Source organism: Mauremys reevesii, linkage group 8 (genome assembly GCF_016161935.1).
Source record: "Mauremys reevesii isolate NIE-2019 linkage group 8, ASM1616193v1, whole genome shotgun sequence".
Taxonomy (NCBI): domain Eukaryota; kingdom Metazoa; phylum Chordata; order Testudines; family Geoemydidae; genus Mauremys; species Mauremys reevesii.
This window is the reverse complement of record NC_052630.1, coordinates 90,203,029-90,225,511: the sequence shown is the minus strand read 5'-3', so window position 1 is coordinate 90,225,511 and position 22,483 is coordinate 90,203,029. Positions and strand designations below refer to the sequence as shown.

The window sequence follows — 22,483 nt, the reverse complement described above, 5'->3', positions numbered from 1 at the left end:
GGTACCCCCACCCAGTGGAATAGTCAACTTCAGGTACAAATCTTTTCAATGTAATGTCTGAGTCATTAGTCATTATTTCCAGAGCTTTCCAAGGCCATGAGTCAACTTTAACATCTAGCAGGGCTATAGCGTCTCTGGATGTGTGTAAGTCCCATCAATGTTAAAGGAAATTATAGGTGTGAATCAAAGGAAAATACCTCCTTTATTGATGGTTGTCAGTAAAACTTAAGTTACTGTGAACGCATCTTATTGTTCAAACCCACTAGTTAGTGGGTGTGGTTTTTTTAAAAGGTGGGTGAAGAGTGGAGTGGTGTCATGGTTTGAGCACAGAACAAAGAGCCAGGGACTCCTGAAGAGTGCCAGCACTGTCTCAATAACATGGTTGACTCTGTCTCTGACTCGCTGTGGGGCCTTGGGAAAATCACTCAACCTCTCTTTCACTCATTTTCCACATCTGTAAAGTGAGGAATATGTTTGCCTGCCTGCCTACTTTACAGGAATGTTCTGACAATTGAGTCTGGATAGCATTTTGAAGGTCACATTTTATATAAGAATCTTGAGTGCGAGCTGCAGATGCTCATCACCAATAGAAATCAGATTGTAGAGTGCTACAGGTAGATAGGTTCTAGGTAGAGCTATACTCAAATAGATAAGTTCAAAAAAGGATTTAGGTCTGGATGCATCTGAATCTTCCCCAAAGTCAAAGGGCATTCAGCTCTGGGGTTACATTTTGTGCCCATTTCTAGCTGAAAGTATTCCCATAAAACAGAAACACCCAGTTCTTGAATGATGATTTTTATTGGCTAGATAGGAGTTGCCAGAGTTAAAAGTATCAGAGGGGTAGCCGTGTTTGGATCTGTAAAAGCAGCAAAGAATCCTGTGGCACCTTATACACTAACAGACGTTTTGCAGCAAAACGTCTGTTAGTCTATAAGGTGCCACAGGATTCTTTGCTGCTTTTACAGAGTTAAAAGGTTTAGGGTAAAATCCTATTTTAGCAAACGATTGATTTCAATGGGGCCAGGATGTCACCCCTTGTATCTGTGTCTAGAATAGATTTCCCACTGATAATGGAGATTTTATACAGCATGTCTATACTGTACTGTTGTTCACACTGAGAGATGACTGCTATTGCTTTCACTTCCTCAAAGGTAGTGCATAACTTGTCTTTGGGCTTGGCTACACTTACAAGTTGCAGCTGGGGTGGAGCTTTTCAGCTGCAGCATTAAACACCACACCACTGCAGGGGGCAGCACCAGCTGCACTCCCTGCTGGTTGCGGCTGCTGGCCCAAATCCGTTGGGGTTGGGGTAGTGCAGGCAGGGTGAGACACAGGCGCTGCTCAGCAGGTGTGGACACTCACCAGCGCTTTCTGCCCCCCCCAGAGGGAATAGGGAGCTATCCTTCCTGTTCAGCCACTCTGCACATCAGTGCCTCAGGTGACCCGCCTTTTAAATGCCGGGAAATTAAAAAATCTCCTCCTGTTTGCTGCAGCCAGGTGTGGGTGTGCATCAGTTAATCAGTTACAGGTTAGGTAACCACCATGCTCCCTCCAGCAAACGAGCCCAGCCCAGCAGCAGTGGGTGGCGCAGGCACAGCTGCGCTCCCGGCCGAGGGGAATTACGATTATCTTTGAGCAGATAGCAAGGACATGCTGGATAGGGGGCCATCAGCGGGACGCACTACAATGCAGGTGTGAAGTTAAAGAGCTGCGCCTGCCTATTACAAAGCGAGGAGGGTCACCGATCCGACTGCTCCCACGACCTGCGTTTTTTACAGGGAGATGGAGAAGATACTTGGGTGACCCCACTGCCAATCCAAGGTACACGAGGGACACTCTGAGGGGGCTGGGGGGGAGGAGGAGGAGGGAGGAGGAGGAGGAAGAGAGAGTGGGAAGCTCCTGGATGGGGAAGGGGGGAAGAAAGGAGAAGGCATGCAGAGGCAGGCTCCAGCTCCAGCAGCAGGGAAAGTAAGCAGTTGCACAGCCAGCAGCAGGCAGCCAAGGACAAGCAAGAGGCGGAAGTGCTACCGGTAGCGGCTTTTTTTCTTTGGAAATGTTTCTGGAAGGAGAGGGGGGGTGGATGGATGCATGGCGTGCATCTGCTGGATGTGGGAGCGTTGATGTGGTCTATCTGCCGCGTCATAATCTTCTGCAGTTATCATCCAGAGCAAAGCAGCTTCATGCTGCGCAGCAATATGCCCGCGCTTGGTTTTATTTGGCGTCCACGGTGTCCCTTGTCCCAGTGACGGACGTGGCGTGCGCCTCGACCACACCCGGGCGGGTCTTTCTGCACATGGGAACAGCCATTGCTCACCGGTCCCAATTGCTGTAGGACTGCTCTAACCCCATTTCCCCTGTAAGTGATGTTACTGTTGAAAAAAATTCTGGAGAAGAAGTCTGAAAAAATGTTGAGACTCTTTAGTTTAGTGATAGGAGAGATAGATAAGATCCCTCATCTCATCCTCATTCTCACTCTCTCCCCACCTCCAGATCACTCTCCCCCTCACTCTCCTCTCACCATTCCTCTCTCTCACTTTTTTTTTTCTTCTGTCTTCTGTTGTGTTGCAAATGAAGAAATGCAAGAGAGTTGCAAGTGAGAACTCCCCCAGTGTAACAAATCATTGCTGCTGTATGGATATCAATGCTGTGTGTGTTAGTGTGTTTGATGTGTGTGTACAGAATGTTGTTTCACAGAGCTTCAAAATTTGAGAAAAAAATCAAAATTCAAAAAAGAGAAAAAAACTTGAAGAAAAAAGAGAAAAAAGAGAGAAAAAGGAAAAAACAGAGAGAGAAAAAGGAGAAAAGAGAGAGAGAGAAAGCCAGAGTGAGAGCACAGAGAAACAAGCAAATGCAGAGAGCCAGGAAAAAGTAGAGGCACTACTAACGCAGGCCATGCAGCCTAAGCAGAGCCGTCTGTAAGCCACACCCAGCCACGTGCCATCCTACCCCCACCACCCGTCCTGTCCCCCCCCACCCACCCCTCCCCAGCCAACCACCTTTCCTCAGCTCCAACACCTCCAACACCACCCAACCCCAACCAGCCACCTGATACCCCCAACCCCTGCATTCCTCCCCACCCAGCCTCCACACCACCCCTCTATGCCCTTACCCATTGCCATCAACCCCATCCAGTGCAGATCACCCAACAAAACAACAGTCAGACATGTTACAACCAGACTGTACATGTTGTGACTTGTTGTGTGTGTGAAATGTTCTGTCTGTCAAGGAAGTTGTTGTGTTTTCAATAATGTGTCTGTCTGTCTGTCAAACAGTTTTTATTAAATAAACAATTCTTGCTTCCTAGTAATTGAAAAGAGGCAGCAGAAAATAGAAAGAGTATGGATAATAGAATATAAGTGTAAGCAGTTATTATCACACCCATTATTAGGGATGGTGGTCCATGCCTCACTGAATGTTTCACCCCCTTCTTCACAAATATTATGGGAGGTACAGCAAGCGCTTATAACCGGGATGCTGCTTTCCCCCCCCTAGCTTCCATACAAACATCAAACATCAGCCTTTAAACCCCAAAAAAACCACAAGCACACATTCTGCACATTCTGCAGCTCAGCCTTGAACCGGTCCTTGCCTTTGCAAGCTTCTGTTTCCTGGTTAGGGTTTCCATGAGCCAGGTGCGGGGGTGGGGGGTCTCATCAAGGGCATTTTGGCATTTTCGACATCCCCTACTGTGATCTTCCTGTCTGGAAAAAAAACTGCCTGCTGCTCTTCTTGTTGAAGATGTGCCGAGCGCATCGCATGCACCCATCCAGGCCAGCCTGTGTAAATGTCAAAATGATCAATGAAACGCCGCGGTGATCGGAGAAGAACCATAGAGATACGATTAAATTATTTGCGATTGATGCCAGGGGGGGGGGGGAATATAGAATAAATATATCATATCTATATCCCCTCCACATCCCACCCATTAAAGCATTCATCCATGCAAGCCCCCTCCCGACTCCGCTCCTTCCTCACGGTCTTTCTTAGCAGGCCTTGATTATTTGCAAATTGCCTTGCAACATTCCGATTCCCCACATTCCACTTTCCCTGGACCCGGTGTGCGTCCGACCGACCTTCTGCTGTCTTGCAATGCCATGCAGCTTCCACCCGCCACCAGCGCTCATCATCTTCAGTCCTTGCGCTTGTGTCCTTGGCGCGCCGTGCGCGGCGAGCAGTGCAAGTGGCTTTCTCATGTGAACTCAAAGTTCTGCTGCTGCTGTCTGCAGCCACTGCCATGATCCCCAGTGTGATCCCCAGACTTTGTTCCCACCACTCAGTGCTTGTTTCGCGCGCGGCGGCGCTCGTTTTGCGGTGAAGCACTGAATGCCGACAGTGTCACAATGATATCGCATATTGATATCGTCGATATCGTCGTCACTGTCACACTGTCACTTTGCACTGAGGAATTGGAAGTGAAAAGTGTGCTGTGCACACAGGTGACAGCAGTCATCAGCAGATCGGGCTCCATTTGCCACAGAAATCGCGCCCAAGAAAGAGAAATCACGAACAACAGAGATGGCGGCGCATGCGCAATGAATAATGCGCTGAATGAATGCATGACTGATGCGGAGGAGGCACCTGGCGCGCACGAATGACCCTTCCTTCCTTCCCCATAGCCTTCACCCTTCCCAGCGCAAGCGGCGCGCAAAACGGGTGGGGTGTTCTGTGGGGGCCCACTGTGCACTGCCTCTCTGGCTGGTGACAGCTGTGCAAGTGTAAGCGCTGCGGCGCTGGCTGTGTGGCTGACACTCCAGCTGGCCACCCACAGTAGCGCTGGCCATTAGCAGCTGCCATAGCCAGCGCTGCAACGCTGCTGCTGCAACTTGTAAAAGTAGCCTTTCTTAAGTTTAATGGGAAATCTTCTTCTATCCCTGAAAACCTGAGGCAGTATCTCTCTTTTTTTTTTTTTTTTTTTTTGGACAGTGAACTAGAAAATCAATTTCAGTTTCTCCTCTGTCTCACCCTTTCCTGATGTCTCTTATCACAGTGGTTCTCAACAAGGTGTCTGGGCCCCTTAGGGGGCCACGAGCAGGTTTCAGGGGGTCCACCAACCAGGACCAGTTTTAGACTCACTGGGGCCCAGGGCAGAAAGCCTAAGCCCTGCTGCACAGGGATGAAGCCCAGGGCCGAAGCAGAAGCCTGAGCAACTCAGGCCTGGTCTACACTACGGGGTGGGGTCAAACTAAGGTACGCAACTTCAGCTACGCGAATAGCGTAGCTGAAGTCGAACTACCTTAGTTTGAATTTCCTACCTGTCCAGACGCCGCGGGATCGAACTCCGCGGCTCCCCCGTCGACTCCGCCACCGCCGTTCGCGGTGGTGGAGTTCCGGAGTCGACGGGAGCGCGTTCGGAGTTCGAACTATCGCGTCTAGATTAGACGCGATAGTTCGAACTCCGAGAAGTCGAACTTTCCGCGTCGACCCAGCGGGTAAGTATGGACCTACCCTTAGCTTCATGGGGGCTCCTGTGGTGTGAAGCCCCAGGCAATTGCCTTGGTTGCTACCCCTTAACACTGGCCCTGGCTTTTATATGCAGAAAACAGTTGTTGTGGCACAGGTGGGCCGTGGAGTATTTATAGCATGGGGGGCGGGGGAGGACTCAGAAAGAAAAAGGTTGAAAATCCCTATCTTATCGGGTTCTCCTTTGGCCCTTTGTCCATTTTCACAAGACAGGTAAGAGGTGGTTGCTTCTGGGATAATGCTTTTTAAAGGGAAACGCATTTAAATGTGTGATTCTTTAGGAGAAGAGAGAGGGTCAGGCTAAGTGGTTGCTTTTAGCTTCTGTGATTCAAGTCTGGTTTTTCAGCACAAATGAACACTGGAGGGTGTGGGGGAGAACAAAAACAAACACTACGGGAAAGAGAAAAGAACAGCAAAAGATAGGATTGTCTCTGAAGCTCGCAATTTAGTTCCTGGGAAACTGCAGGCACAACTCATGGCACACAACCTTATTAGCCACTCTGTGTCCAGCCAAGCTTCTGCTGGAATCAGGCTGGTAAGGCATTGTTTATAGCCAGTATCCCTCATCACAGCGAAGTGTTGCATGGTTAGACAGAAGGATAAAAAAGACAGGGGAATAAGGATGAGCTAGAAACGTAGATGGTCATAGAGACAGTGATGTAATCTGGTTCCCTAATCTCATCTGATACTGCCCGAACATCTTTCCGGATCAGGGAAATGACTTATCGATTATGGTACTCCAGGTCCTGTCATGCTGGTCAGTGTGATGGTGCTAATGTTCCAGCACCCTGCCATTCTCAGAGCTCACTGCCATGTTCATGTGTGTACGTTGCCAAACCTTCCTCAAAAAATAAACGTGCAAAAAGGGCAGAATTGCTACCCTACCATATCAAACTACCCAGTCAAAATTGGCTTCTGATTGTCTCTGAATGGATGGTTCCTCTCATTTTAAGAAGGTTCTGGTCTATTATGACTAATTTGTAGCCTCACCAGAAGCCTTGAAAACCCCTGATCAACAATTCTTTTAGATCTAACAAGCTTAGTTTAACACTTCTCTGTCTGTTTTGTGATAGTCTAACAACAATTCTAAATAATACAGTTGCAAGTAAAAATTACCTTCCTGCCACCTTTCACCCACGTTGAGCAATTTAAAAATTCATCCTGAAATAGGGTTTAACACAACAGGTATAACAGAGTAGTTTTAAATTCATTATTTAGTTGTTTTATCAATATAATTTATGTGGGCTAGTTTTAATGTACTTATATACTATGCACATTAAATATGGAACACTGGTTATAAAAGATCTTACAGATAGGAGTGAAATAATATTCTCTTAAGGGCCATTCATAGGTTAGAGATGCACAGATAGTTAAATCCTCTTAATAGGTTTGATTTTCCGATGGTAGGAAAATTACCAGTGTTCTCGTGCCCACAAGTAACTAGAGAAAAGTTCTGCTTCTGTGCTTATCTGTTTTATGGCCTGAAAAATATTTTTAATTGACATCTATTTCTGTTCATCAAGGAATTAATTTTAAATGTAGTTACAGAGAGGGACTAGAAACTGAGTCTGTAGGGTTTATTGGGGGAGTAATATACATGTAATCTGCCATTCTTCTCTCCCTCCCTACTTTCTGGATATTGCATTGTGATATTGCAAATCTGACCTGATGCTAGCTAGTGTGGCTATACTAACCTATTATCCCTCCTACACCAGTACACTGGGCCAAATTCCAATGGCATAAATCCAGCATAACAACTGAACTTTCCATGAAAGTGATTTTTTGTTCTTCAAAGCCCTGCAGGCATTCAGAAACCAAGATTTACTTTGTCTATACTTCCTGCAACCATAGAGAACTACAAAGAAATGGATGGACTCAAAGCCTGTCTTTATACTTGGTGATTATGGTTGATTTGCTCAGGATGGTGGGTGGGTGTCTGAGAGAATATAGGGTTGGGGTTTTTTTTAGCTTTGGTCTGTATTTTCTGATTTCTGTGTTTCAGTTTGAACCTTCTTTGCCCTTAACAGCTTTAAGTGCTTTCAATGAAGTTTTTGCATGTTTGAGATTTATGAATTAAGAGTGCTGTATAGGAGCTGAGGATTATTCTGAAGCTTTGCAAAGGAAGGTATCAGGTATCATTATTCCCAATTTACAGATGGGGAAGTGGAGGCACAAAGAGGTGAAGTGACTTGCCCAGGTTTCCTGATTTCCAGTCCTGTGGACTTGTTGCCTCCCTCAGCATGTAGTTGATAGACAGACACAAACTAATACCACTAGAATGCCACTTCACCCATCAGTCCTTCCTTTGATACAGCAGACATGGTATTGTACTAAAGGACATCTTCTTGCCAGAATTTCCTTAAATGCTCTTTACCACTCACTGGAGATATGGGGTTGTCCTATACATGTTAGTGAGCAATGCCCTCAACAATTTCCCTGCAAACATTAAATAATATATGTATGTATCTCCTTCAGTGAGCTAGATTCTCAGCCCTGAGTTTAGAGTCAGGGCAGCTGAGAATGAGTGGCAAGATTCTGGGCCAAATGGGGGTTGAAACAGCCTGTGGCATAACTCAGAACAGCCTATGGGTGCCACATAGACCATTGCACAGCCAGAAACTGGCAGCATATCATGTACTCCCCTCGCCACCCCCCCAGAGTCATGACTGTTTTGCACTGGTAAGATCTGAGTGTTTTCAGATGACAATACTTGAATTTAAAGCAAGAAAAGTCACATTCATGCTCCATTTATATCTTTTCCCTGCTATGACTCTCTCTTAAACTTAGATTTACAGCATAACTTTGATACACAGCCACACTCTGTATTTTCAGCAAAGAAAGAGATACTCCAGTTCATTGGCACTAAACTTTTTATGGCATGCTATCTGTGTATATTGGAGATATTGTATGAGCTCTAAAAGATACAGGAATATAAATTCAGAGACTATATTTTGACGTGATAGGTCCTGTAAGAAAGTTGCTGTCAACACATGGATACCGAGCACAATGTGGTCTGCTTCTTTGTGTTAATGTACATGGATCAGCAACAAGCAAAGAACTAATAGTGTGGTCACTGAATTAGTTTGAGGCCTAGAAACAACCAGTCAGCAAGGAAATAAAAATGGCAAAAAATCAATGCGGGGGTTTCCCAGTTAGTTTATATATTGTATCCAGAGTGCACTTCATCCTCCACCTCCTATTTATGGAATCACTGTTCCATAAATACGAGAATCCTGAAACCTACTGCTTCATTATTAAAGATGCTGGTCTCAGCACAAACATTGTCAGCCTTAGCACTAATTCAAGCAGTGCTGTGGGCTTACCATGTATGTATAAACCTGGCATCAGAAAGCACTGAGTGGAGTGGGTAAAACTCAGACAAGGTGGGGCATGTTAGTTTCCTTTGGTAAGTTCATTGATTTTTGCGATCTGACTCCCAGAAACAACGCTTTCTAATATCTTCTTTATTCCTCTTTCAAAATAACTATCCCTGCATTTTGGACATTCACTACATCTGAATTGGACTCATTCCTTTTCCTTGCTGATCGACTGCGGGAATGGGCTGAGCTGGAGCTGCTGCTAGTAAGGGTGCTGATGGCTGCCCCCGACCCTCCTCCTCGTACAAGCAGAGACACTAAAAGCGGGCTGCTTCTGCAGCCACAAGCCAGCAGTAAATATGGCTGGATCAGGACCTGCAATGAAATTACAGTTCCGGTTCCCTGGGTCAGAGAGCAGAAAACTAGGGCTGTCCCAGGCAAAACTGGGCTGTTGGCAATTGTTCAGTTTAAGATGGTTGGTTTTGTTTTTCGGTTATGAAGAGTAAAGCAGATTGTTTCTAAAAGCAAGTCCAAAGGCATTCACAGAAAGATCACATTTCCTATTTATCTCTATTCAGACTAATTCTGTTTTAGGAAGATGATGATTTTCTTTCCAGTATAATAGGGAAGGAATGAAATGTCACCATGTCCAGCATGCCTAGCTTGATCCAGATTATTCATTTCCTGGGCTATATTTTAAGCTGCTTTCTGTCTTCTCTCCCTTTGTCTCCTTTTATTTGATTTGCAGATGTATAGTGAAGATAACTGGAGAAATGGTGCTGTCGTTTCCTGCCGGAATTACCAGACATTTCGCCAATAATCCAGCCCCGTCTGTTCTAACCTTCCGTGTGATAAATTACAACAGGTTAGAACACGTCCTGCCAAATCCCCAACTTCTCTGCTGGTAAATATCATTTTACAAAAACTTTGTAGAGACTTACAAGAAATGTTACTCTGTGGATGCATTACAAGAAACATTTCAAGGGAATAAAATACTGCGATCCTATGGAGGTTTAAACCTTGACCTGCAGAATTGTTCATAAAACCATCTCTCTTAATATTATTGAGAATAAGGCTGAATAGGATGCAGTCAATTTTAAAATATTTTAGCTTGAATTTTTTAGTTATTCGAATAATGCCTAACATCAATGAGTCCTCCATTTCTTGTTCATTTGCTTTGCACATTTGACAACACTTAGTTTATAGTCAATTTGGCAATTTATCCTGGATAGTATGGATCAGATCCTCAGATCTTGGCAACCTGCACTCTATGCAGGACCCAGCCACCTCTCTGCTTCCCTAATTCTGGGGCTGGCTACCAACCAAACTACCCCTCTTTCCCCCCCCCCCCCGCCTTCATTTAGAAGAGCCTTTAATATTGTTGATGTTAAACCAATTTAGTGCTCTTGGTTGGAGACTGCATATGGAAGAAGCATTGTGATACTGCATTAGGCTTTCACCACTGGTTATGGGTTCAAAACTTTAAAGTAAATTCAGAGGTCAATTATTAAAAGCACCTAGATGCCTAACTCCTATGGAAATCAAAGAGGGATTACGAACCTAAGTGATTCGGAAAATCCCACTAGGTGCCTTTCTGCATCGTTAAGCACCTAAGTCACTTTTGAAAATGGAACATAGGTTCCTAAGTCACTTGAGTAATTTTGAAAATGTTACCCTGGCAATGCTGCAATTCTCTCAGGCACTAAATTCACTTTGGATATGTGTCCACTTTGAACTGGGGATGCAATTCCCAGCTCGAGGAGACCTATTCCCACTAACTCTCATCCAAGCTAGTGTGCAAAAATAGAATGTAGCCTGTCCTGCAGTGCAAGCTAGCCACCCCAAAGACGTACCCATCTGACAGCTGAGTAGAAGATTTTAACAGAGCTCTCTCTCACTATGTCCAGCTCTAGCCAGTGCTTATTAGGCCCTTGTTCTCAAGAGAAATTAACTTACAAAGTTATATATACATAATACACCTGTGGAGATGTTTACATTTGAGGCCAAGGTAGAGTTCTGATGAAGCATTTCAAAAAACGGAAGGGCGTTGTTTTGTAAGTGTAGAATTAAATCCTGTTATACAACATGCCCAAGATTATGTCCTCTGATCATTTTGAGAAGAACTTCCTTTTACAGATTCTGTTTATGAAAATAGCTCATCCTTTACCTTTTTATAAACCCATAGTGACAGTACACAAACTGATGCCAACACAAAGGAATTCTGGGTAAACATGCCAAATCTGATGACTCATCTAAAAAAAGTGTCTGAACAGAAACCACAAGCAACATATTACAATGTGGATATGCTCAAATACCAGGTAAGCGCTTTTGCAAAGTAAAATTTTGTCAAAAATGTAATTAACATTGTAGCATTAATAGAACCTGTCTCTAGTACAAAAAAGTCAATTGCCTGAAACAGTACAGGAATTACAAGAAGTTTTGCACAGGTGTTTTCTTCTCAATACCACTGGACTGGGTGTGACTTGAGTCCCTTACAAAAACTTACTGGGGAAGTGCGGGGAGTTCTCTGCTCTAAAATCAACATTTATATCCATAGATGCAGATTTCTCCCTCTCTCCTCGAGGAAACTAAATATTGTTTTTCTGTCATTTTCTAAGGTATCTGCCCAGGGTATTCAGTCTACTCCATTAAACCTTGCAGTGAGCTGGCGGTGTGAATCTACAAGCACTGACCTTCGCATTGACTACAAATATAATACAGAGGCAATGACTACACCAGTAGCTCTAAACAATGTCCAGTTCCTAGTTCCCATAGATGGAGGAGTAACAAAACTTCAAGCTGTGCTTCCACCTGCTGTTTGGTATGAAAGTCTAGTTCAACAAAGCCATACCCTGTTGTTTGCCATCCCTGTCACTTTCGTGATTGTAACAGTACTTCATCCCCAATAGGTATAGAGACATGCTGATATTTATAAGGCTCTAGCTGAGGCATGCAGGATCACAATGGGGATGCTAGACATTAGAATCTACATTTTGGAGCAAAGGAAGACATGAAATGCTACTCTGATTTTTTTCTGTCATTTTCACAAATGAACGATCTGATCTTAACCAGCATGCATTAAGGTGAAAGTCACTTCAGTAATCTTAATATTAATGATACTTAGCACTTAGAGTGCTTTTCATCATAGAACTCAAAGCACTTTATAATCATGGGTAGGCATTATTGTCCATATCCTGCAGATAGGGGAACTGCTGCATAGAATTTGTGATTTGCTCAGGGTCACAGAGTAAGTCATTGGCAGAGTTGGGGCTAGAACTCAGGTCTTCAGATTTTTCAGGTCTGGTCCCTATGCACTTCACCAGACTGCCTCCTAGTAGTTTATTATTAAAATAATTTTTTTGCATTTATTTGAATTAACTCAGCAGCTAACACTGTACATCGGTGACAGCACAGATAACTGCCAAAATGGCAGTTACATTCGTTTTGGTTCCAAACCTAAAGTACAACCTCATGAGACTCCTAACCAGAAGAAAGCATTTTCAACAAATTTTGCACTGCTCCCACTACCTATTCTAGAATGCAAATGACTGAGAAGGGCTCCTTCATTACCTCCATTGTCTCCTACAGTTACAGTAGTTTGTTCTCTCTTTTTTTTTTTTTTTTAGGAATGCTGAACAGCAAAGAATATTGTGGAAGATTCCTGATATCTCGCAAAAATCAGAAAATGGAGGTAATAATGCAAGTTTACATTTAATTGATGTCAGTTGTTAATTGTTTTTAATGAAAGACATTGACTAGTTTATCTTTGTGCACATCCATCAACAAATCAATTCCTGATGAAACTTGACATAGGGTACTGTTCACAGCACAGGAGCAAATTAGCTATGTAAAGTGTGAACAATATCACCGTAACTGTTTGGTCACACATTTTCCTGCCCATTTTAGGAGTGTAAAGGGAGATGTGTAATGGTTTGGGCTCTAATTTCATCAAAGAAAAACCAGTTGATTTCTACAATTGAGTGTCTTCAGCCCCGTGGAGGTCCTACAAGTCTGTCTCCAAGATTGAGTAATCCCCATTATTTTCCCTCATAACATTTTCTGTTCTCAAGGTATCACCTTGGGCCAACTGCCCTTCAGCATGTCATATTGCACATACTAGGGATCCAGCATGCTTGCATGTACTTTCTATTTGGTGTGACTCCTGCAGTATATTTGCTATCTGAGTTATATCTCTAAAGTCTGAAAAGGTAACAGTCTGCTGAAGTATGATTTGATGAAACGCTCACATTCTTATCAATGTACATTTGCTGCCATTTATATAACTTGGGGAACCAGATTTATTTCTGGGCACTTTTAGAATAAAGAATGTTATTTACTATTCCATTCACTTGGATTCCATGCTAAGAGTCATCCCAGAAGCAGTGTATGCGTTCCTCTCTTGTAATGATCTTCTGGAATTCTTAATCCAAAGGTGTGGGTTCTTTGCTGGCAAGATTCCAGCTATCTGACGGACCAAGCAAACCTTCGCCACTGGTAGTGCAGTTTACGAGTGAAGGGAGCACTCTCTCCAGCTGTGATATCGAACTTGCTGGAGCAGGATACCGGTTTTCACTCATTAAAAAGAGATTTGCAGCAGGTAAGCATGTCACAAACCCCTTGACTGGGTAGGGGTTGTATCAGTAAGAGTCACAGGTGCTGGCCACTTGCCATACATTTATCCCTGCAGTGAGGAAAGAGTTTGCAAGATAAGGTACTAAGAAGTGGGGATAACTCCTGTACATAGGGCTCTGATAGAAGGTGTCTATATAAAATACCTATTACTGTTTTACCAAAAACCTACATTTTGTGCCTTAACCAACAAGAATATGGAGAATTCTTCCAAGAGTTCACACATGCACAAAGTGTACAGTACAATCTACACTTGGAACCATCCCCAAAAGCTACCCCTTGTCTTAAGAGGCTGCTTTAAAATTTCATGAAGATTTCTAGAACCATTTTGTTCAGGGGTTAATTAATTACTTCTTCCAAGTAATTGATTTTTGTTGGCCCTTTGGAAGACTACTTAAGACTGGTTTTACTGTATCCTCCAAAGGTCTATTTAACTGTACACAAGCTATTAGAAATTAAATGTTGAAGAGACATCACTGCTTTGCCAACTGAGTGAGAGGCAGATATTGTTCTGAAAAATTGCTAATATATATCCTGCTAAACTTCTTCAGCTCTTTGAGTTTGGGCTCTGTTTTGCTCTTGGTACATTGTTACTGACTCTCAAAGGCATGAAGGACAAGATTGGAAGGGAATGCATGTATGTGAGCACGTGTGCAGGGGAGTGCTCAGGAATAAAATTTTGATGGCTTTAGGAGGAGACGTTTTGTGTCCCCACCACAGCCCTCAGAACTCTGTGCCCCCATTGATTATTGGGGGGCCATGCCCCTGCTTGCCCCCTTCTTGTGCATGTATGTATGTGTCCATGTCTGTCTGTCCATCCAGGGAGCAGACTTGACCCTCATGCATGTGCATATTAAAAAACAATGATTGAGTAGTTTTCACTATTGTTGCCGACACGTAGTAAAAGTAAACTCTGGCCTAATGTTTTGATTCACTCTCGAAGGCACAAGGGGAGGGTTCATCCCTAAGAGAGGCAAGCAGTGGTATCTCCACTGGGTTTTATGCCAGGGACAGCAGTTTTAAGTGCCATCAAGGGATCTATAGGCGTTTCACTGGCAGAATCTTCACAGGATATGTATTGAATAAGCACAGCTCCCAGCCAGGTTGGCCCAACCCCACTTTTTTCATGTTTGTGAATAATATTGTCTGGGTTCAGGCCCCTTGTTGGAGTAGAAGGGGAAGGTAATGTGCCAGTGGACCCCTGCTCTCAGTGGACTTCCTGCATCTGGGGTTTCAAGGCCTGGGTTCCTCTAGGACAGAGAGAATGAGCACCTGTGTGTGAAATGTAGCATTTGGTAAATGGGTCAGACAGATGTATATTCAAAAAACACAATCAGGGTGTGATTTTTGCAGCGATCAGTGTAAAACCAGGACTACGTCACTGGAACCAGGGTGAGATCAAGTATCACTGTTAAATTTTGCTATGGATCTAGTTACAAAATAAATGGGGGAAATCATACACTCAGTAACCTGTTGTTTTAACACATTCTATTTATAGGAAAATACTTGGCTGATAACTAGTGGAAGCTTATACAAGTATATGGAAAATCCATATAATCAAGGACTGCTGTGTGGAACGGGTTTGAATTACGGTTTAAGGGAAATGAACTAAATCCTGCACTTGGGGCACTTCTGTTGGAAGTGTCAGCGACTTTCAGCATTTTTTTCCTGAGAAGACACCGTCTTGACCAGTCCGACAGTATTTACTTCTAGATGTAACATTGTTAATGGTTTTAAAATGTAATTATTGTATTTGTAAATTGTACTCATTCCAGTAAGGCTGTATTTTGGCAGTTAGACACTTGAGTTTTAGAATTTTACCATTCATGAAATGGATGTAATTTAAACTGTGGTATACAAATTTAATAGTAGTACTGTTGAATGGCACAATGCTTACAGAGGTAGATTACATTTTGTCAATATATATACGATTTAAATACAATACTGGTAGCTGTTAAAAAGGGGGTGCCTCATGAAAAAAGAGAGTTAAGTAGAACCTGCAAACGGATTTACTTTTTCTTCGGTCCTTAGTATGTCTTATAATAGTGCTAAATAAAAGGTCTATCTTCATTTGTTTAGCTGGTTTAACTGCAAAAGAATATTTTAATAAATGCTGAGGTTATAACCTATTTTCTCCCAAAAAAACCCAATCAACCAAAATACTAAAATGCAATGTCCATACTTCTTAAAATACTTATTTCAAACTTCATAACAAATAATGCAACTTTTCCAAACACTGTCTTCTACTTTTATGGACTCTTGTTTCTTCTCAATATTCTGACACTTCACAAATGTATAGATTCTTAAAGAAGCAGGCAATTTAAGACTCCGAGCCTACAGGAGTCTGTATGTCCACAGATAGTAATTGTATTAAAGGGCACATTTTCAGCAACCGCCTCCACTTTTGCAAGGCTGTTTGTTGGGGAATTTTGGAGCACCCTATGTAAGATGCTTCACAGACATGTAAGAAAAGTTCCTTGTCTCAATAATTAAGAACCTAAGCAAGCAAACAACACCCCCCAAACAAAGATAACTGGAGAAAGAATGCAATATAACCCTACTATGTAGCCCTGATACTGCACTTTTTATCCATAGATCATAAAGTGCTTTATACAAGTGAAGACGGATTTAGCTCTGTTTTACACATGGAGAAACTGAGGCACTGAAAATTTAAGTCCTGCCCAAGGTGACAGAGTTGAGTCAATGGCAGAGTCAGAAATAGAACACAGGTCTCCTAACTCACTGTCTTTTATCTTGTCAACTGGACAATTTTGTGTTGTGCAAAGACTGAGTAGTTACAATGGTTATATTTCAAATATTTTGAACTGAGAGAGCTAACTCCTGTGTCTGTAGTAGACCAGACCAATAGAACCAGTAAAAACTTTTAAAGTGCTCCCACTGCATATTTGGCACATGACTTGTCAGGTCTGTGGTTTTATTTATTTTATATATTTATTTATTTTGGTAATCAGTGTTAAAAAAAATGCTAGAACTGTAATGTGAGCTAAATTACAATATCATAAAGGGAAACACAAAAATGGGGCTAACAGTTAGTTTGGCAGCTAACTGAGCCCATTGTCTATTTTGTGTGCACAATGTACACATTTATACCTGCAGATCTTATACCCAGTTTTCTCATTTGCATAAGAAAATAGCTGTACTTGGGGGAAATAGTTGTATGCATAAAAGTGGGTGTTTAAAATTGGAGTCTGTGGCTGAAAATTTGGCCCTATATGTTTCTTCTGAGATTGGCATAGTCAATTTCAATTCCACTATCCTACTTTGTGCTTGTGGAACTGAGTTTCATGCATGTAAGGAGAGCAGAATGTCAATCAAGATTTTCTCTGGGGTTCTAAGATGAGAAATTTTTCTTTTGGATAGGAAACTATTTTTAAAGAAAACTTCATGAAACTGCAGATTAAACAATGTGCAGCCTAATAGGTGAGCCAGTCTTCAGCAGAAAAAGGACGTTATGTTTGTCTTCACAATTCTCTTGAGTTCTGTCATACTAGAGTGTGATAGAATATTAATTTCACAAATCTTCATCTGCTGTGATAAACCAGGTGTCTACATCTTGCTTTTATACTTTGAAAAGTCACTGAGTGAGGAACATGTCTCATCTTGGATGAACCGCAAAATTAAAGATGGGCCTGAACCAAGCCTTTGACCAAACACAAAGTTGGGATCCAAATGCAATTTACATTTTGTGACACAGACCCATTACTGTGTGAAATGCAATTGGAAATTATTTTTGAGGTAAAATTGGCATGTCTTAGCCTACTGCTGGCAAACATAGTGATGTTATTTGAGACATTAATGGCTTGTCAGCTGAAATGGTAGAAAGGTAGTTTCTGTCTTGTTTTAATGTAAGAATTGTGCTGTGTGAAAATGAAATATCTGTTCAAAATTAAACATTAAAGTTGTTCTAATGTTGAGGTACACAGAACTACAGGAGCATCCATTAATTATGATGTTGGGTATTATAGAAATTATGTGTAATACCGAATAATGCTAATTTTCAGCCTCTAAATTAATTCCCCATATCATTAGGGTCCCAAAAATTGCCAGCAACAGGCTCAAAAATGTCAATCAAAAATAAAAACATTATTTTCATTTCATAAAAATCATACATATTGATAAGTGCTTATTAGCTGCTGAACTTTTAGTGCTTTTTTTTTTTTAAGCGCACCTTTCTTTTAAAATTACTGAGAGCAAATAAAGAAACCTGGAAATATTGACACTCTGAGAAGAGTCCTAGATTAATAACTCAAGATGTATGTTAAAGATAATCAACTTTTGTTGGTTTTTGCATGTTCACAAAAAATAAAATGTAACAGGGTAGAGATTAAAATACAATTAAGTTATCAAAATTCATACACCCTCCAAACATTTAAAAATGAACATGACAGTATTCCTAAATAGGATATTTGCCAGCCTGGTTTGATTTTTTTCCCCTGATTGGACATATGACTGTATTGACTATACAACCAACATCTATTTGAAATAGGAATTGAATATAGGGCAAGTAATTTAAAAATAAAAACCTACAAGAAAAGAGAAGTTCTTCAAATCAGTTTATGAAATATACAATACATAATTTGCAAACCAAGCTTCAAAAATTGTAATCCATACAAAAATGTTTTTTTTAATGTAAATATTACTGGTACACATGTAACTCACTTTATATTTTATGTTAAGGAGATTTAGAACTTGCTAATGATGAACACAAATGGCAGCTTTTTAAAATGTTGCAAAAAAGAACTTGCTCTATTTATACTATAAAATGCCCACTAAAACTCATGTTACTTTTGACAAGAGTACAGTGTGTGTATTGTAGTATGACACACACATCTTCAGTAACTGTACTTAAACTGCATAGCCTCCCTGATGTGAACTGAATATGAATAGACCAGAGTCTGGGTACCTGTACACATATACACCTCTACTACTTCAAAAGTACAAAAAAAAGTAGTAAATGCTAGCTCTTTGTGGACAGAGGTTATCCATATATTGTAAACTCAGTTCAGTTCAGGAAAACTCTCATAGCAGAAGAATCTCCTACACTGACTAAGCTGTGGTGAGGCTAACAGGACATTTTCACAAAGAAAAACAAGTATGTGCAGTAACCATAACTTTGTTTCAAGAACTGAAAGACTGATTTAACCAAATCTATAGTTACATCCATCACTACAATTTTCATTATTAAAAAAGATCATGTAACTAGGGAAGTTCTGTTGAAAAGACCAGTCTTATACGCTGTTCTGCCCGAGCTTGTGTTCAGCATATCTCAGATTTTCTGCTCTTTGAGTGTCTTTAGCACTGTGCCAGGCTGTCCAAAATTATATTATTTAGCACTTATATAGTCCTGTCCTTCAAAACCCTTTACCAGCATCATATAGCTGATTTCCAGCCTTTGAGTAAGTGTGCATTTGCAGCCTTGTGCGTACATGGCTAGATACTGGTGAGGTGACCTTTCGACCAAGTGTGTATGCATGCAAATTGCATGCATATGTTCAGTTGTGAGCAAGCAAAGTATGTAGACAGCAAACTGAGCCCTTAATCACAATTCTCATAATGTGCGGTAGGTAGAAATACATAGAAATTCTGTGCTAGATGGATACGTTTCAAGTCTTCTTTCCTTCCTTCCTTCTGTCTCAAGAAAACAAAGGCTCCAGAGTTTTATACATTAGCAAAATTTAGATCTGGATCCAGGTTTGGATTTGGGCCCATCTCTTTGCCTGGTTAAATAAAATAGTTAGCAGAAGTAGACTGTCTTCTTAAAAGGATGTACTCAGCTAGTTGTCACTGTCTGCTTTTTCTTCCATTGTTTCTGACACCTTGAGCCTGCAAGATCTCAATATAGGCAAGACTCCCATTGAATTGAGCTGGAGTTTTTACCTCCATGATGATTGCAGACTTGGGTCTTTTAGATGTTAAGAATATTCATTCTTTTCTTTTTCAGTTTGGTAACCACTGTATGTGAATGTATCACTCCAGAGTTCTCGTTTCCCTTGTATGGTACATAACAGTATCAGAAATGGAGATTTTGCTAGCTAGGGTTTTTTTTGGTGGTCTCACCTCAAAATGAAGTTTCAATTCAATTCGTAATGACAGAGTTGTGTGGTTTTATTTTTTTAAATAGAACTGGGTAGCATTCGTCATCAGAGTATATGTCTAAGGAAAGCTAACTATTCGGCCTAAACAAGTTGACTGTGGGCATACATACTATATCAATTTTCAGCTTGCCTATATTCCTCCTTATGCAAGACTTCTTTAGGCGACTTTTATGTTTCCCTTAATAGCTATGTAAAATCATTCTATATTATGAAATACTACCATATAATAAGTACCTGACTTGGTTTTTGATTATTTTTCTTCTCAAATACCACTTTCTTTCTGTGTAGCTTTTTGTTTTAAGGCTACTTGCCACAAAGCTCCTATTTCTGCTCAGATCCATTAAGGTCCCTTTGTATAACCTATGCAACTTAAATGACACACAAAATATTTGTCCCGGAAGCATAGCCTTGTAGATAGGGAGTTATATTCAACCAACCAGAAAGTTATTTCAGCCTGCTAGAGACAGAACTGGAAGGGAGTCCCTTCACTCTTTGATTTAAATTCAGGATTTATTTCCCTTTGCCATCTGCTGGTAGGATGATGCAATATTTGCAGTCTGGGCTGGAGAAACTGTCATTAAAAAATGTATAACTGAAATTATGTACATCTGCACTTTTGACAATGAAGGTCCAGCTTTTGCTTTGTTTTAATGTTATCAAAGATAAGTATTTATTTTGAACTTCTAGTGTTCAGTATTAAAAAGTGGTCTCACTCATTTGCACTTGCAGTTTTGTACTCACAAATAATTGTGAGCAGAATTAATTGTAGGTGCACATCATGGCATTTAGGTATATACATACCCACAAAAATCAAGTAGTGGAGCATTTACATAATATAATTTGGGTTCACAATTTATTGCACCTATTGTCCTCTAGATAAGCAAAATGGAAGGCTGGCCTGAGACCCTTAAAAGCTTTTGGCCTTAAAGTGAAAAATATATATTTGGTTTTTTACAACATAATTGTGGACTAACAAACACCTATTAATAATGGCATTTTGTTGAATTGAAATACTAATGTTAAAGAGCTGCACACAAGATGACACCAGTGAATGACCCTGTGAAAATGTTTTAATGGTTCTTTCTAAGATCTTTTCAGCATAAGCATAATATGAACAATCACTGCTTAATGTTTTGAACCAAAAACATTTTAAAATGGCTGGATCACAATAAACAGTAATTGTTAGCCTGAGAGGAATAATGTGAAACATCTTTTACTGAATGTTTACAATGCAACATAAAAAGGTAATGATGGTTTTCCTCCGATCTTTCATGCCATTCTCGTTCCTCACTTTTATAGCTGTACAGTAACTTGACATTAAGTTGACTGCAGTTCCTGTCTGTATGCACTTCAGTGAAAGGTACTCAGAATTCTGCATTTGCAGAAATAGCTTGACAATTTCCTAAATACAGTACAAAATATTGTCACACTTAAACTTCTGACATCTATTTTGGCATAGACTTAACAGAACCAATTTGATATATGGAATATAGATTTATTTCCCCTCTCTTATTAATGGGTATTGTTTTTACATAAGATTCTTTGTTTAAAAATCTTCATTTTAAAGCTTATCGTGACCAAAATATATATTATCACACAAAATGAAAGGAAATTACTCTCTCAAAAGACTGCATTCCAAAACCAGAGTTTTTATTTCCTTGCAAGTTTACTAGGAAGGGAATTCTTGTGGAGTTGGACATCTTTTATGCTAGTCAGTATTTTAGTTATTGCACCATTAAACATGGCTAGAAATGAGCAATAGAAATGTTAGGCAATGGTCTCTGCCTGTGCAATTTTCCCCTTTATCTTTAAGAGTGGGAGTACAGATGTTGCTGCTTGGTCAATTTTTCATGACAATTTCAAGTGTTTGTTTGGTGATGTTATTCAAAGGTTTACATATAAGCATGACTTCACTACAGGCCAAGCAGTATGTGAAAAGTCAGTCCAGAATCAGCATTTTTAAAGAGAGGGGCTAGAATATTATTGATCCTCTGTTTGAAATTAACTTACTTGTTTCTTACAAGTTGCTTGGCAAATCTTTGTGTAAATGAGGTATTGAAGTTTAATTCTTAAGCCAAATGTGCACTGTTTAAAACCACATCTTTCTCCCCCACTGTATATCTAAGAAAATAAAAATCTTATAGGCATCTTATAGGAAGTCCAAGATTTTCCAAAGATAATGATATCAACCAATTACTTCAGGTCAGAGAAATTCTGTCAAAATGTACATTGTCATTGGGTGGATTGAGTCAAATTAAGATATTACAGTGTAAAGCCCTAGCCCTCAAACAGGGGCGGCTCCAGGCCCCAGCACGCCAAGCGTGTGCTTGGGGCGGCATGCCGCGGGGGGCGCTCTGCCGGTTGCCGGGAGGGCGGCAGGCGGCTCCAGTGGACCTCCCGCAGATGTACCTGCGGAGGGTCCGCTGGTCCCGCAGCTCCGGTGGACCTCCCGCAGCCACGCCTGCGGATGCTCCACCAAAGCCGTGGGACCAGCGGGAGGTCCACCGGAGCCGGGGGACCGGTGACCAGAAGAGCGCCCCCAGCGGCGTGCCGCCGTGCTTCGGGCGGCAAATTGGCTAGAGCCGCCACTGCCCTCAAACATTGATGTATGTGTCTTCAGTGGAACTTCACACATGCTTAACTTTCAGCATGAGTGCAAGTATTTATAGGATTGGGCCCTATTTACTAACTCTTATGTTGTTAGTAATGCTCCAAACACTCACACTAAGTCCCAGAAGTGAATTAGATTTCCAAATGTACTACCCTATATATTGTTTTATAAAATACCTTGTGTATAAAATGTTTAAATATGTGGATTAAGTTTCACAAGTATATTTTTAAGATTTAAGTTAAAAAGTTAGTCTGGCCTTTTTAGCCTACACATGCAATTAAATATACTGTATCTTTAGACTATGATGCCCTAGTTACTGCTTAGTCTGTGATGAAAACTTTGCTGCTTAC

The 22,483-nt window shown here is 41.2% G+C and overlaps 1 protein-coding gene across 24 annotated transcripts in view; it reads left to right on the top strand.

Moving 5' to 3' along the window:
* Positions 1–21,866, top strand: part of SGIP1 (SH3GL interacting endocytic adaptor 1) — a 189,887-nt gene extending 168,021 nt beyond the window's left edge. For all 24 annotated transcript variants that reach the window (XM_039485429.1, XM_039485418.1, XM_039485420.1 and 21 more), the window contains 6 exons: positions 9,526–9,681; positions 10,963–11,095; positions 11,396–11,598; positions 12,404–12,468; positions 13,210–13,374; positions 14,905–21,866. In XM_039485429.1, the coding sequence (XP_039341363.1) occupies positions 9,526–9,681; positions 10,963–11,095; positions 11,396–11,598; positions 12,404–12,468; positions 13,210–13,374; positions 14,905–14,927 (745 nt within the window). In that variant the 3' untranslated portion in view covers positions 14,928–21,866. The remainder of the gene's footprint in view (positions 1–9,525; positions 9,682–10,962; positions 11,096–11,395; positions 11,599–12,403; positions 12,469–13,209; positions 13,375–14,904) is intronic.
* The last annotated feature ends 617 nt before the right edge of the window (positions 21,867–22,483 follow it).